Source organism: Solea senegalensis, linkage group LG3, assembly GCF_019176455.1.
Source record: "Solea senegalensis isolate Sse05_10M linkage group LG3, IFAPA_SoseM_1, whole genome shotgun sequence".
Classification (NCBI taxonomy): Eukaryota; Metazoa; Chordata; class Actinopteri; order Pleuronectiformes; family Soleidae; genus Solea; species Solea senegalensis.
Window position 1 is genome coordinate 2,839,667 of NC_058023.1, and position 16,818 is coordinate 2,856,484.

The window sequence follows — 16,818 nt, forward strand, 5'->3', positions numbered from 1 at the left end:
GTGAACTCCAGAGGTTTAGTAAGTTTTCTTACTTTCTTACTCCAGTTTAAATGAAATACAATTAGTTTTTCATTTGGTACAAACAGTAAACTTTCACTAGCATGTGTTCAACATTGCTGTAGGTTGCTTGCTAGCATTAGCATTTGGCTCACTCAAGTGCAGTTAGCATGATCTCATGGACTTAATTTAGGCATTTTCAAGCTTATCTGAGCTTCAGTTTCCCAGCTTTAGTTTCCGTGCGTTGAGCCTGATTATTGGACGGATACAGTAAATACTTGAAAGCTATAATTAGGGGCTGAGGGGAAAAAAAGGAAATGGATGGAAATTGGTCTGATTTCATTCAGATCATTGACCAAGATGAACATTTGTTGTTAGATAATTGATCACCTACATAATAAAACCAGTCACATTCCTGAATGTGTTTGAACTTTGAGTCTTCAGCCTTTGTCTCTATGTGAGTGACAAGTCCTCACGTCTTCTTCAGTCTCTGCGATTTCTAACGTTAAAATGACTGCGATAAATCCCGGTCAAAGTTTAAAGTTTTCTCAAGCTATCGACGTGAAGTCACCGTTTAAAGCAAAATGACCATCATAGTTTTATGTGGGACATCCCACAATCATACGATATAGAAAAAGGCGAAAGATGGTGAAAGATGGTGGGAATGAGGAGCATCGTCCTGTAACCACTTCCAGTTCATCTGAGCGTTACTTTCCAGGCTTTCGTTTCCTGGCGTGGTGTAATTTAGCCTGATTATGAAACTAATGTAAATGTGTGTGACATCATCACACATTACAGTCCTGCATGTGTTTGAACTTCTCTGAGTCTCTGAGTGCAGTACTTGTCCTCCACCTCTTGTTCTTTGAGCCCTTAACGGAGGGAGGGAGGGAGGGAGGACGATAGTGTAAGAGAGGTGTGGGGGGACGAGGAGGGGGGACATGAGTGGAGAGTCTGTAATAGGACACCCGCCTCTCCTCCCTCTCCTCCCTCTCCTTCTCTCTCTCTCTCTCTCTGTGAGTCAAGTCTTCTCTGTGAGCACTTCCATGGAGTAGCAGCATTTTCCCTCTCTGCTGTCCTTGTAGGAGACTGGAAACAAGGTGCCACGAAGGGGGAGGATCAATACCATCCAGGTCTGGGGTTTTGGTACCTGGCTTCTTCAAAATACTGGACCAAGCTCCCTGAGAGGTGAGTCCTGCACCATGAACTTCTTCTCCCTGAGAATGTGGTTTATCTGCTGTGCTGTGGTGAGGCGGGATGCAGAGAGAGAGACGAGGTACAGGTGCAGAGTCCCACCACTGAGAATAATCTCAAATCTTAACTTAAACCGAGCTTTCTGTCCACGTGTTTGAGGGTGGACGTTACAAATGTCCAGATCATGAGTCACGACTGTTGGACTTGTCTGATAAAAGCTGTAAAAGTGCGTCTTTGTCTGATGAGTCAACCTTCACATGTCCCAGCAGACAAGTTTAAAGACTTGACACTGTGTGTGTGTGTGTGTGTGTGTGAGGGCACTGTCTCAGAGACACTGAAGGGTGTGGTACGAGCACCCATCGCCCTGTTAGAGACGGGACGGAGGGCGACTTGTTTACCATTTCAGTTTTGACTCCAGCCAAGATTTACCCAATGATTTAAGTCCTCACCCTGACACGGAGAGGACTTTCCTCGTCTCTGTCCTTGTCCTCACATGTTTTAAGTAGAAGCTGGAGCCAAACAATCATAAAAGACTATTTATGACTTAATCAATGACTATGTTTCTAAAAATAACTGCACCATTTTTGTTTCCGAGGATGTGAGATGGAAAATTAATAAGGCTGTCAAGGATAAATACAAGTCTCTACTCTCTCAGGCTGATCTCCACGGGGGACAGACATTCAATCATTATTCAGGACATTACTGACCAACAGTCCATGTCAGAATTGATGGATTTTGATGAGCTCAGTGTGATTAATGGAAGCATTTATGAGCTTTTGTTAATAGCATTAAACAGCAGAGTATCATTTACTTGGAGAGTCATTAATCCAGGTCTCGCTGAGGGAAAGCGCATTAGAGTCTGTGTGTGACGATCAAAGACACTGAGGAAGCGTCTAAACCTGATCTGGTGAGGTGTCATGAGACGCCCACAACGTGACGAACGTCCCAGACGATGACTTTAGCAGCTGTGACACCGACAGTTCTTCTGCCTGTGACAACTTTTAAAGGCTCCAGTCAATTATTCAAATTACAACCCGCTCAGAATCCACACATTAGTTTGTTTTAAAACAGATTAAGGAAATAACCTAACTCCCCCAAACCTCCACACGCTTACGTGTTGCCTAATATTTTTTTTAGGACGGTACTGGCGCTCATTTATGACATTGGATGTAAACTCCAACAGATGTTGTTAATGAATAAGGAGGTCATTTAGATTGTCCCGGTGTCGTTATAGTGAATAACTCATTTATACCAGCGGTGATTGGGAAAAAGAGCCGCTATGTCTCGATGCCCAGATCTGGATCGGTAGAAAACAAAGACTAGACTAGAATGTGGTGGATTACACCTTCTTAAGCCTTACAGATGAGAAATGGTCTGAATATAATCTGGATATGCACCAACATTTTAGTGGGAACGAAAAATGTGACCTTTTTGGTGATATTAAGATTCAGATATGAAGTTAGAGTCAGAGGAGTCTTGTATTGTTACACTCAAATGACCTATTTGGTCAGTAGGGGGCAACGTTTTGAGAAAAAAGACATCGAGATAATAATGTTTCACGTCATTTAAAAAAGAAAGTGTTGTTTTTTTTAGATGGAACGATAAATAGTTAACAACTATACGTATTTATGATGCAAAATGATTCTATTAATTCCATTTTAACTTTACATTAAGCGTCGGGATGCATGACTTTGATTGGGGGGGCCGCGAGTTTGAGACCTCTGCCCTACACAATATTTTGCTCACAGAGGAAATTGACTGTATGAGAACTTCTGACCACAAGTGGAACGTACCATTACGCCTCAGAACTTGCTGTTATTTTACAAAGCTTGCAGGTGCCATTTTTTTTAATTTGCATACGAAGACCTGACGACAGAAATCCATCAATCAAAAGAATCGATAATCACGTTCTGCATGAGCAGATATGATCAGAGAGCTGCAGAGTGAGTCAGGAAAAAGAATGCTTTAACTCACCCTCAAAGAATCACGGACAGAAGCCAGCGCGTGTGTGTGCGTGTGCGTGTGTGCGGTGTGTGTGTGTGTGCGGTGTGTGTGCGGTGCGCGCGTGTGTGTGCGTGTGTGTGATGCAGCAGGAGAAGGCGGCTCCGCCTGCTTTAAAAAACCCTCATGCTGTTTCATTCCTCTCGTCTGCACTTCCCCATGTGTTCCCTTCACGCACCTGAACAGTAGAGTTTCTCCTCGGCTGTAAATCAACTCATGCTTCACCTCCTCGCGCACACACACACACACACACACACACACACACACACTACACACACACACACACACACACGCACACACACACACACACGCTGACACACACACACACGCACACACACCCATATCTCAGCCTATTTGTTCACTACACCCCAGACAGAAATGTTCATAGCAATCACGCTGCTTTCTTCAATGTTTTATGTTCACATCAATAAGCCATGAGAGCCGAGATGAAGCTCACAGAAAAACACGGTTTCTTTTCTTTGTAAATGTGAAGAAGTCCAGGTTATTTTTTTTTATATATATATATATATATATATATATATATATATATATATATATATATATATATATATATATGTGAGGTGAAATGATTTGATTTAGTGCCCAGTTACAGTCAGACTCGTTCTATATATATTAATATAAAGAGTTTACAGTGACTGCAGCAGAGGAGTTTGCAGGAGTTCAGTACCTGCCTCTATCAATTATTGAGCTAGTGTTTCTCCTTTAGTGCAGATTGAACTCATCCATTTTTAAGAGACAAACATCTGCATGGATACAGTAAGAGATGACGTGTTCAGCACAGTCTGAATGTCACTCATGCATCCTGGACAGTTTTTATGATCCTTAAGTTCAGTAAATACTGACATATTATCTCGTTCACTTGAACTTGATGTTAGATTACATTAGGTTTTATTCATCCTACACTGGGGGAACTCACAAATAAACTTATCACAGGAGGAAGAGACACCGCTGGGATTCGAACCCTTTAACCAACCAAGCCACGGCATGATGTACTGCGTAATTAAGCCACGCTTTTTATCCAAAGCGACTTACAATGGAATTGAGTACAGTCAGCCAGGGGTGGAGTCGAACCTTCGACCATGATATCTTTCGCACACAGGGTACCGGTCTAAACCACTGAGCCACCCCTCGTCATTAAGCCACGGCGTTACGGACTATGTACGAAGTCATGTAGTCGTTTTTTATGACGTAAAAATCATCTTATTGAAGACAAATGTAAAGTTTGTACAAAAAAAACATAATTATTATAATGAAACATGCAGGTACATGATCCACTGTGAGCTTGAACAGAAAATGACACACTTTAACATCCACGTGATGTGACTTGCATGTTTTCCCAGATACGACCACTAGGAGGCACCAGTCAAATCGTCACATAAAAGTTTCAAGTGGGTTCAATATCCGTTTCAATAATGTTCACCACGAATGGAAGTCTGTGCAATGTCACAACAAAATAAATCAACTTGAAACCCAAACCAGAGCTAAAAGGAAACCATGTGTTGTGTAAGTGATCAGTATGTGGTCCATAATAGATCACGTCCTCAGCCAAAAAGTCTGTTTCTATGCATCTGACGACCATATCATTATATTTCAAGATGGACAACAGCCTTGTCATCTACGCCAACAAATCATAGGAACCACATTCTGCCCACTTTCCAGCTCAAACCGCTTTCAGACGTGCACCAAAGTCCAGACCGGGCCCAGAACCTTTCCTCCCACTCACATTGAGCCCATGTGAGAACACAGCTGGAAGGGCTCTGGATAATTCCCCGTGACTGAGTTTCCTGCCATCTGCCCGCTGGACCCACGCGCCGCACATTTACCTGAATGTTCCAGACAATCGTCCAGCTTTGGTCACATTTATTTCAGTAAATCCTTTTCTGGTCCTTCTTATTCTGCACAAGTGGCGCAGAAAGTTGGGAGTTGACTGAAGAAGTTGCTTGTTTGTTTTAGCGATTTAGCGACAACACAAGGTTATTGTTGAGACTGACTGAAGGTGTGGTTTTCCCGTCCAGCAGGCAGCTGTTTGTGAGCGGTCATGCACAGGCCGGAGGGGTCGGCCGGGTCGCCTCTGGTGTCCACGATGACCCTGTCCGTCCTGGCGCTCTCTGTCCTCTGCACCGGCGTGTCCAGCCTGCCACAGCCTCAGCCCAGAGTCTTCCTCTCCTTCGAAGGTAAGAAGATGAAACAGACGTGTTTGTGTTTGACGATCACTTCTGCAGCTCTGACTCCACGTAAACCTTTGACAGTTCAGAGCCCGTGTGACGTCAGTTCTTGGACACTCTCCGTCCATCTGTCCGTGGTCAGAGCTCAGCAGGAGGTGCTGGTGCTGCTTGTCAGACCTTCCCCTGAATCTGTTCCTGGTTAAACTTTAATCACAGCCCTGTGGGTATTGTTGCAGCCTCTGCTTTTGATTCTGTTGTTTTATTTAATGGCTTCAACATAGATTACTTTATAAATGTTCAATGTTCCCCTGTGTGTGTGTGTGTGTGTGTGTGTCTACAAACAGTGAGTAACTGCACTTTATTGAGATTAAAATGATCCGTGTCCAGACTGAAGTCCACATTTGAAACAGAGTGGATCATTTTGTAAATGACAGTTTAATCTTCATCTTAATCTAGAGGTTTACAGAGCAAGGATTCTTGTTTTCAGATCAACGGTGAGGTGAAAGTGAAAGTGAAAGTAGCTGAGAGTTGACTTGTGGTCAGTAGGAACCAGTCTGTAAATGCAGTAACCCTCAACCCGTCAGTTTCTAACAGTATTTGTCGAATGTTGCGTCCGTTCTCCGACTGAACTCGTGCCACGTATTTATCCCGCTGCGACTCAGATTATCTTCACTTTCTGTTTTATTTCTCTTTTGTTCTTGCACGTTGTTTTGATTATTGTTTCTTATGTGAATGTCGGGACCAGTCTGTGTTTATGGTCCGGCGTGTTTCTGTGAGTCATTAAATCCAAACACACACACACACACACACACACACACTGAATGTGCAATGAAAAACATTTTTACATCAGTGTTTCTGTTTTTTATAAAAGTCATAAACTGTATTAAAATCAGATTAGAATTAGAAACACTTCACTGACTTTACAGGTATTTGTTTTTATAATCTCTTCCATTTTATAATCTCACAATCTCTGTAATCCTGGAAGTCTCCGCTCCCGTTGCGAGCGTGGATTAGATTTGATTCTTCGGCGTCTCCTGCAGGACGGCCATAAAAGGCCAGTTTCAGTGCAGTGAACTCAGTCTTGACCGGATTGTGGACTTGATTCCTGATGAGTGTTTATCTCTGTGATGAGTCTGAGTTTATCTGTGCTGCATTCAGGAGAGTTTAGGAGAAGATTTGAGAGCAAGTTGAGGATGTTTTTGTGAAAACAGGCGACCGCTCGGTGTGTATTTACGTTCTCGTTTGGATCGACAACCTGAGCTTCAGGAATAATGGAAGTAGTTGAGTTTCTTTTTGTTGTTTTTGAGGTAGGAGGAGAGTCATAAGTCTGGCTTGGCTGCAGGAGAAAGTTCAGCATGGCTGAGCACCAGATGTACAAAGACTATTAACCGGGGAGGCTCATTTCCCCTGAAAACATTGGTTTCTTTACTGAGGGAAGACTTTAAGGTGTTTGGGCTTCATCCAGAGCAGCGAGAGAGATGAATTAAGAGTCATGGAGTGGCCGAAGGGAGCGCAGGTGTTGTGGCACCTGCTGGGAGTCCTCAGCAGCCACATGTGAAGACCTGATCTTAAACTCACTCAACCTAAAACCAGTGAGTCAGACGTTAACGTCGAACACAGATCAGGACGCTTGAATAACCTCGCCCTTTCCCGACTCGTGTCACTGCTGAAATCCAAACCGGAGGGTAAGGCCGGTTCACGGGACTCCCGGCGTAAACCCCCCCCCCCCCGTCCTGCACAGAAGTTGCTGCCTCGGACATTCCTCCTTTCCCTCGCTCTGCTTACAAACCGAAGCCAAGGCCACAATGAAAACCACATCAGAAACAGTGCAACGTACCCAGATAATAAACTCTTCTGTGCCTCGGATAATAAATAAGAATAAACTCCTCAGCTCAACTCAGTTTTTGTTGAGATGTGATTGTATTCGTGACAAAAAAACAAACTTTCAGATCAATTTCAGAGATTTTACAGTTAATCACTTCATACGTGTGTGGAAAACAGCCTTGAAGGTCTAGACTGGTGTCACTGGAAATAACACAAGTGCTGTCATCATGAAGACATTCAAAATGATGATCACACGATCTATAAGACGCTTGTTTTGATAAAAAAACTATGAAAAGAAAACAGACACGTCAAGTTCAGCGCTCTTGTCTCATGAGTTCTCGTCTGTTTTCCTTGAACGACGAGCAGAAACGATAAAGTAAATGATATAATGATAAATGATATATCCACATAATATAACGTCTAAACGTATAAAGTAACCAATGCTCAAAGTACAAATGTTAAATAATAAAATAAAAGTGTCAGGTGTCGGAGGGAGCTGCAGCATCGTGGTAGGAGCGCGTCTTATTCCCTGTGTCCAAGCTTGTACCGCCACCCCATGGTGAAGTGGGATACTACAGGACCCTGTCTGCGACATGTGAAGATTTAACGTTAAAATGTTAAAATGCTCGCCATAAATAACAGTAATGTCTGCCTTAATGTGATAGTGCTGTTCATTGTGAACATTATTACACGGCACGCGCACACGCACACACACACACACACACACACACACACGCCACGCACACGCACACACACACACACACACACGCACACGCACACACACACACACACACACACGCACACACACACACACACGCGACACGCATTACCACGCACACACACACACACACACACACTGCACACACACACACACACGCATACACACACACACACACACATGTTTGCACAGTTCTAATGTCTGCCTCAGAAAACACAGACGCTTTATTTCACATAACAAACTACTGTTCCATCGCGCACCGTGTTACCTTTCACAAAACTAACACCAGGAAGCACATGCACATGCACATGCACATGCACATGCACATGCACATGCACATGCACATGCACATGCACATGCACAGCGCTGCTTATTAGTTTTGCTACTGTATCTGTGGGTCGGCCCGAGCGCTGCCAGAATTCCTTTTTCAGGAATTGCGGATCAACATCGAAGCCTCGGCCGGGTCAGTGGTCTGTGCTGGTGTTCAGGATCGTTTCACCTCATCAGGGGGACTCGCGCTGTTCTGGCAAACCTCCAGTCTTCAATACAGCGTGAAGACATGCACACGATCCTTAGAGATGTTTATTTGAGTCTGTTTAACACACAGAGATTGATTGAGAGTGTGTTTGTAGTTTAATGAGCGCTTCCTGACCCACGTGGACTTCCTGTTCACAGCCTGAACAGAACCAGGCGTAGAGATCAGGGACCCGTCTGCAGATACACCACGTTTATCACGCCACTGTACTCACACAGGAGTTCATACACAGCAGACGGTTGTGTTTTCCTCGTGCTGCATTCTTTGAGTTGATTGAATTTCAGCTGGAAAACTCTGCTGAGTCATTGTTAACACGGTGAGGTCGCGACCTTCTGCAAGTACACAGTTCTGACAACACTGAAAACATGTTGTTCGATCAGAACCAGTGATAACCAGTGAGAACTGACAAGGCTCTGTTTGGAAGTGAACAAGTGTTACAGCACCACATACAGGCCTGGCATACGTACTGCAGCTAGTGCAGTAACTTTCCAACAAACACTGATCTTGGTAGATTTGACGTTGGTTCACCAGCGTTGTGAAGCTCATTGAATCCAAAACGGAATTAAATCAAGACCACGTGAATTGGAAATAAGTGGTGATACCTTGACACCTTGATACCTTGATACCTTGACACCTTGATACCTTGATACCTTTGGGGAAACTTGAAATATCCAAGTCGTAGTTTTCATTCCAGCCCCTAATGTTTTCTGGATTCCATGAGTGGAGGTAATCTAAGATGATATAACGTCAGCCCATAGATGAGGTAACGTCTCCGCTTTACATTTTAAATGATGGGAAGGAAATAATAATAATTAGATGCCCGAGTCTTTTTCATTGTTCTTATCCTTTGAAAGAGTCCGTGCACATGAATTTACAGACGACACACATTGACGGGTATGTTTTGGTGTCGCGGGGTCAAGCAGAGGTGAAAGATCAGCGCTGACGAGCCAGAAACACACCAGGAGGCCTTTGGTCTCCGTCTCACATTAGACGTGGACATGAGCATCGCTGTTTTCATCCTGGTGAACATAATAAAGCGTCTCTGAAGTAAAACATCAGTGACGCTCCGTGATGATGGGGAATTGTTGGCAGGGCAAAGCAGAGGCTGTCAGCGCTGTCAGTGCTGTAGGGTTAGCGGTGCATGCATATGTGGTGGTGTGCATGCTCTGAGCCTGAATACCTGTTTGTAATGTAATGTCTGTGGCATGACTGCAGCATTCTTTCCAAACTCATATCCTGAGATTTATCTCTAATGACCGGAGTTTCTGCAGGAGAGTTGGAGGTTGGGATGAGCTCCATCTTGCACCGCCTCGGGGCTGACGGCATATGAAATGTTTGACAGCTCCTCTGTCAGCCTGTCTCCCCCCGCTGTCAGCCTGTCTCCCCCCCCGCCCTCTGTTTGTTATGTTTGACATGTTGAAGAAAGGTAATTAATGGCCATCAACAGACAAAGATGGAATTTCTTCCAGGAGATTCGAGGTCAAGTGGAAAGTCCTTGGGCATAATCACAAATCAATGAACTAATCTTTTGAAACATGCAAGTTTGTTTACTGTTGGCTGCTGTAGACGTGACGTAGTAGACGCCGCAGACACGACCTCCATGTTGTCAGTCTCACCGTGACGTGTCTCTCACTTCTTGTCCATTAGGACGTTTGATAAACAGGTGCATTTATCACCGTCTCACTCGCAGCTAATGTTTAGCGTCACTTAACACCGGAGAGACAACCTCGTGACCTCAGTGACCTCACGTCACAGAGGATGTGACACAGTTTCAGCTTAAAAACTGCAGGGGAGGACAGGGGAGGACAGGGGAGGACAGGGGAGGACGGGTCCCACCAGGTTCAGGTCCCGTCCTCCTGCTCCATCATTAGTAGACACATCAACTCCCAGAACCCTCTGACCCTTTAACTCCTGACTCTGACAGTCTCACTGAGGTGAGTGGTAACCGGAGGCTCCTGATGCGAGGTCAGAGGTCACGGCTAAAAGGCAGGGGCTGACGAGACAGGTTGATTCCGTGTGACAGACCGAGGGCCGGTGACATGTGAATGGAAGGCCCGGTGCTAATTGGGGCAACGGGAAGCTGGGGGTGGGTGGGGGTGGGGGTGGTTACCAGGTTATCGTCTCCAGTTTCAGCTCCTGTGGGGAATATTAGCCAACAACCGCGCACCGAAACCAGCAGTTGACATTGGTGTGCTTGAACACATACGCCGAGCCGAGGGAGGAAACACACTCGGGTTTCACGTGTCATATTTAGATATTCTGTCTGTCTGAGAGAAAGCATGCACACACAAGCGCTGTGGCATTCTGCGGCACAGGATTTCCATTACAAGGATCTGGATATAGAGATAAACTACTGGAGAAATGAATAATACGCTGCTTATAGATATATACAGTATATATATGTGTGTGTGTGTGTGTGTGTGTGTGTGTGTGTGTGAGCCAGTGCAGGCGTCTGTCCATGACGAGCAGTACAGTGGCTCTGAGCATGCTGTTTGCATTTTGAGTGCCAGGGAATGTAGACTATGTGTGTTGGACAGACAGTCGGACGACTCTGTCAGCTTGTGCAGGACACACCGTGGGTGGTCTGCGCCGTCTCAAACGACGCCTTCACTTCCCTTATGCCACATGTATGCGCCACCAGTCATTACTCAAGTACCCAAGTGCCCCAGGAAAAAGTTGGTAGTCCCATCCGCGCAGTTGTCATCTTTCATCTGAAGAGATTCCCGTCAGTTGCCGGGTTAAAGTCTTTTACTGACGCCGGCCCGGTGTTTGCTAAGTGCAGCCATCTAGAACTAAACCCAAGAGCTCTCAGCAGTGTCCCCACGAAGAGCTGTGGCATTTGGCGCTGGTTTGGAAGTCAGGCACCCGTGATAAAACCCTCTCCATCTTGTGAAGATGGATTCATGGCAAAGGGGGCGGCATAAGCTCCTGCTTCAATATTTATCAAACCACTAACTGTGGTTCCTCCCACCAGCTGCCCCTGACAACCACAGAACAGCTTCTCCTTGAGTTGAATGGGAGAAAAAAACAAGTCTCATTAGCATGGAGCTAATTTATTCATGTGTAAAGCCAGTTCATGAGGGTTTATTTGCAGTTGTTTTGTAATTGGCCCACTGTCCCTGACCCTGAAGTGTTAATTAGGCTCGTGTTCAGGAGCCGCGGTTCCTCCGCGCTGCAGATTCCCCGTCCGTGTTTGTCCCTGCTTCACAACAGTGAAGCTCCTGTTCTGACAAAGTCGTCCGTGTTGATTTTATCACCTTTCCATGTTGATGGAGAAGTCGCTGCAGATGGACTTTCGCGAGGTCAGCGCCTCAGTTTGGAAACAATGATGGAGAATCTCACCAGCTCCAGCTGTGTTTTCTCTGCTGACACATTCCCCTGCAAAACAAACCACCATGCCGTATTGTTTCCTTTCCTGTTTGAGTATATCTCGCCATCTCTCATGAAATCAGAAGACGACGCGGCGAACGCCGTCTGTCGTTTGGCCCAGACTCCTGACATGTCGCTCGCCTCGCTCATAAAGATCCCACATACTTTCCAACCTCTGTGAATCTCTCATTTTTACGACGCTGTGTTACAACAACCGTCTCCTTGTAAGGACATCCAAAACCAGGACCATGGGTGTGTTGTTTACTGCGCGGAGATTTACTGTAAAACTTTGTTATTTGATCACGCAAACACATCAGGACAGAGACAATCAGGTGGACTGTTGTTCTCTGTCCAGAACGCTGCAGTCTCTCATGTTCTCTTTCAAAACAGGGCCACAGTGAGCGGCTGCATTTCTTTCTATTTCTATTACACAGTACATACAGTTTATTCTTTTCAAATGTATTTTTTCTCAAATGTCTTTGAAACTGTTAGTGTGTATTGTGTTATAGTCGTATACGCCGCCGCATTCACTGACCTTTACTTCTTCAACGACTGGACGTCATGGAAACAAAGTACAGATATTCAATTTACGATGATCTTAAACCAGCTTAAAAACTCAGGTTTTCATTGCCTGAAGGAACGCTCCACCTGTTTCACATAGAAAGGTCAGTTTATTCTAAACTGCAGGTGATTCTTCATCTAACCTTTGACTCCTTCATTGTCTTGATGTACAGCCTCCGCGTAGTTTGCGTTTTCCGCGCTTCTGCCGCAAGAAAAAAAACCAACCTGCCGTTAAATATTGAAAGACTGCTGTCTTGTCGCGGCTCGACAAAAGGCCTTTGTGCCGCTTCCACTCGATCGCTTCGCACAAGTGACTCACATCAAAGAGAGACAGACAGTCTCAGACCTCCAGACGCCACCGTGGCCATCATGAGGGGTATCACCACGAGGGCACCACAGGTCAGAGCTCAGTCAAAGGCAGTGGGCCCACCTGCAGCCATGCATAACATGAACCCCAACAGACCCCACGCAACCCTGTCATTTATTTACTTGTTTATGTCTCCGTCCTGTCCAAAGTGAAGAGAGCAGCAAAAAAGACAATACACCAAAAAATAAGACGTTCCATCACTTCCAGTCGAGGCGTTTCCTACATCTGAGTTGTCATGCCTTAAATCTGCATCCCTCTATCCTCAAGACACTTTTATTACGCCATTATCTTCATTCCGTCCTTCAGCGTGGACACAGTACTGTAAATCCACGACAAGACGCCGGAGCGTGCCAGAGTGGTGATGTCCACACGCACGCATCTCCACGTCGGGGGTGTTTCTACGATCTCAGCGGTGAAGAATGCGCGTAAACTCATGACTAACAAGCCACATGTGGTCCGGTGGATTTCTTCATCACAGACCTGACTGCATTTCTGTGTTGATAAATCGTTAGTCATGACAGGCACATTTGGAAGATGTGGTTGTGCTGTGAAGAAAACACTTCAGGGATTTGTTTTGAAGTGAAGAGAGAGAGACAGACAGAGAGAGAGACAGAGAGAGAGACAGGTCCTCTTCCCAGTGCATATTGACAGGTGCACTGGGAAGACAGACTTTCATTTTGGTGTGCAATGCGAGCATGAGTCAAATGTTTGCACAAGATTGAAAGTAGAGCGCGGAGAAGATACCGGATCCGATGGTATGTGGACTCCAGAGGGTCTCGGCGAATAAACAGGGTGCATGTGACACCGCGCTCATGAGGGACCATGAAAGGCTCCAACACACAGTTCAGCATAATATTAAACAGTTGTTTTATCCGACACCACACCTCTCTGATCCGCTCCCCTCGTGGAATGTTCTGGACACGGTTTCACAATAAAGTCCGTTTATAATAATAATAAAGTCAGTGAACTTGACTTTGCAGAGTGTAAACACAAACACTCGCTGAGATCATCAAAAATAAGAATCTTAATGAAACAATGAATGCGTGGCCATACGTCTGGATTCAGGCGGGACCGCTGTGACGTTGATGTAAGAACTCAAGGAAAAGACATGTTTACACAGATAAACCGTCTTTGAGAAGCTTGTGTACGTGAACCAGAAGTTCTTTGTCAACAATAGAGATTCAACTATGCACTCACTTGATGTGATTCAGCTTTATTTACTTCTCCCACTTGTTTTTCATTCACACTGTCTGAATTATACAAGCATTTGAAGTTTACTAATGTGTTCTTTTGGCAATTTATGGCTAATAAGTTAACGCTGTGCACTTCTTAAATTTAAATTTCTTTGTAATACAATAAAAAAACCTGATAGTTGTATAAATACAAAACCTTTTTACCACATTACCACATGACATTCAAAGTCATTGTCTCCTGTGTGGAGAATTGTGGGTTGCACCTGTGATTAGCTGACCGCAGCTGGGGCTAATTAGCCGAGCTAACCAGCGTGACAATCACAGCTGAGGCTGATTAAGCTGCCTGATATCAGCAGGTTCAGAGTCTGTGTCGCCACTGAGGAAAGATCTCTGAGGGTTCTGTGATTGTCGTGGCTCGGTTTCCTGTGGCTCTTCAGTAGCATATTTTATGCTAAAGCTACAATAGCTGTTCTTTTGTAATTGATAATAAAGACAAATGGCACAGGAATGCTAATTTTATTAGCAAGAAAAAAAGCCAACACAAAGCTCCCGCTACAGCTGAGCTAACGGAGTTAAAGGACTTGGTAATGAGTGAGTGAGTGGACCTTAAAAAATCTTTTTGTTTCAATCCTGTAGTAAAGACTCGGCTAAGCTAACAGCAGCACGGCTAAGCTAAAGCAGCTGTAGCCGCCTCACATTATGTAGTTAGGAGGCCGATGCTAAGCGTTTACCTCGAGCGCTACGTCACCTCAGAAAGCTGCGGTTGCCTCGATTGCTGGATTTTTGACTCGGCCACTTGAGATTCCGTAATGTTTGGTCGTAAAACTCGAGTCTTTACTCGTTAGACCGTCTAATGAATGTCGTTAAATATCAAAGCTGTTTATATTTGAAAATCTAAAAAAATGAGCTCTTGAAAGTTGTTTTCCCTGAATTGCACTTGAAGTAGCTGTGAACGAGTGTTCAGCTGTGATATCTGTGATGCTATCTTTTCCACTTTGAAGTCTCTGTAATTAAACACACATGTGCTCGACGGGACTCTTTCACTTTTAATTTGCGTTTCTGGGCAAAATAGAGTTGTGGTGTGTGTGTGTGTGTGTGTGCACGGCGCCGGGCGACGCGCTGGCCCTTTAAGTGACAGTGTTCAGTGCGTGAACCATATAAGGCCGTCTACCTTTAAGACAGTGAACAGCGAGCGCGAAGAGTCGTGGGAAACTTTGCCTTGCGACTGAAGTGGTTCACTTCCCTTCATTCAAAGTTAAATACTCCAGGCTTCGCACACTAAACAACAGCCTGTGATCAGAGCGAGGGCTGCCACAGAAAAAGCCACCCTCCTTCAGGGTAATAAGCCCCGGCCTCAGACGCTGTATGTCGCACAATAATGAAAAAATGTGACTTTAGCCCCGAGGCACTGAAGCAAAGGCACTGGCAACCTGTTTGTTGATTAGAGGCAACGACACAAAGAAAGCTCACAGAGGATCAGCGGAGGGGAGGAGATCGAGGGTGTACATCTACATTACACTGCTGCCCCAACTACCCCCAACCAGTGCAGATTGAAAAAGTGATAAATATGCATGAGTTTGGCTCCGACAGTGCAGAGCTTTGATGGCGCGGTCGAGAGTTTTCTGCGTCTGGAGCGAAACAGGCTGAAAATAACAACTGTCCACGAGTGTGTGTGTGTGTGTGTGTGTGTGTGTGTGTGTGTGTGTGTGTGTGTGAACAATGTCCGCCTTTAATGGGGCGAGGAAACTCTGCAGCGAGATCTATATTCTGTATCTGTGGCAACGAGGTCTCTGTAGTCACATCTTCTTCCCCCAAAGTGGAGAGAAACGAGAAGTGTAATAAATCATGGTGGGATCAATTTCAGGGGCAATTTATTCTGCTTTGTTTAAGTCTCAGTCCACAGTGTTCACACCGGGCTGCTCATATACAGCTAGAAATAAAGGTTTCACTTCACATCAGGAACTCGGGTCCAGTCTTGATGTTTGGTTTTCCCCGCTGAGTCTCTTCCTGTCTCTCTGCAGACGTCGCACTCGACAGTTTCAGCCACTTAATCACTTTGATTTGCAAACCGAGGCCAAAGCGAAGCGGAAAATGCCGTCAGATTTTTAGGTTAATTCATTCACTGTGTTTGACAGGTCCTTCAAACTAATCTGCACGAGGGACTGTGTCGTATTCACTTAAGAAGGAACAACAATGTTATTTGAACTCAGACGAGGAGGAAGTTCTACGTTACACACTATACAGACTCTACATGGTCACAATAATAACAATAATCTGAGATTTCCCTGTTCTGAAGCCTCGGGGGTTCACAGACGTGACCTGGACTCACGTGCTTTGGCTTCATCGTCTATGAAATGACATCACATGCTTTTGGAATATGTGGATTTTACTTAAGTCCGTGGAGGTGTCGTGTACTGGCCTCAGGTCTAATGTGGTCCTGTTTTTCTCTCTCAGACCTGCAGGCCTCTCAGTCCTTTGAACACTACAGTATATCCGACAAGGCCATGGACTACAGGATCCTGCAGATGGACGAGGACCAGGACCGGATGTATGTGGGCTGCAAGGACCACGTCCTCTCCATGGACATCAACAACATCACACATGGCACGCTCAAGGTCAGCTGACGGCATATTTAACAAAAACGTAAAGCTCATCGTCGACGGCGTGAAAAATCTGAGCGACCGCGTGTAAATTACTGCAGAGTTTTTTTCCAATCATCGTTGAAAAACTGTGGTAAACGGCTGATTGTGGCTGCGGTGAAGGAGTTTGGTGAAGGAGTTCTCCTTCCTCGCTGTAATTGACAGGCTTGAAATGCATAAACAGATGGGAAAGCATTGCCGTTTCCCCAGGGAGAGCTTCACTGCAGACTTTATTTC

At 45.1% G+C, this 16,818-nt stretch overlaps 1 protein-coding gene across 3 annotated transcripts in view; it reads left to right on the forward strand.

The window, feature by feature from the left end:
- The first annotated feature begins 1,028 nt into the window (after window positions 1–1,028).
- sema3c (sema domain, immunoglobulin domain (Ig), short basic domain, secreted, (semaphorin) 3C) overlaps window positions 1,029–16,818 on the forward strand; it is a 30,339-nt gene continuing 14,549 nt past the window's right edge. For 2 of the 3 annotated variants that reach the window (XM_044021819.1, XM_044021821.1), the window contains exons 1-3: window positions 1,029–1,182; window positions 5,226–5,384; window positions 16,397–16,557. In XM_044021819.1, coding sequence (XP_043877754.1) covers window positions 5,249–5,384; window positions 16,397–16,557 — 297 coding nt within the window. In that variant the 5' untranslated portion in view covers window positions 1,029–1,182; window positions 5,226–5,248. The remainder of the gene's footprint in view (window positions 1,183–5,225; window positions 5,385–16,396; window positions 16,558–16,818) is intronic. The other variant, XM_044021820.1, reaches the window with a different exon arrangement.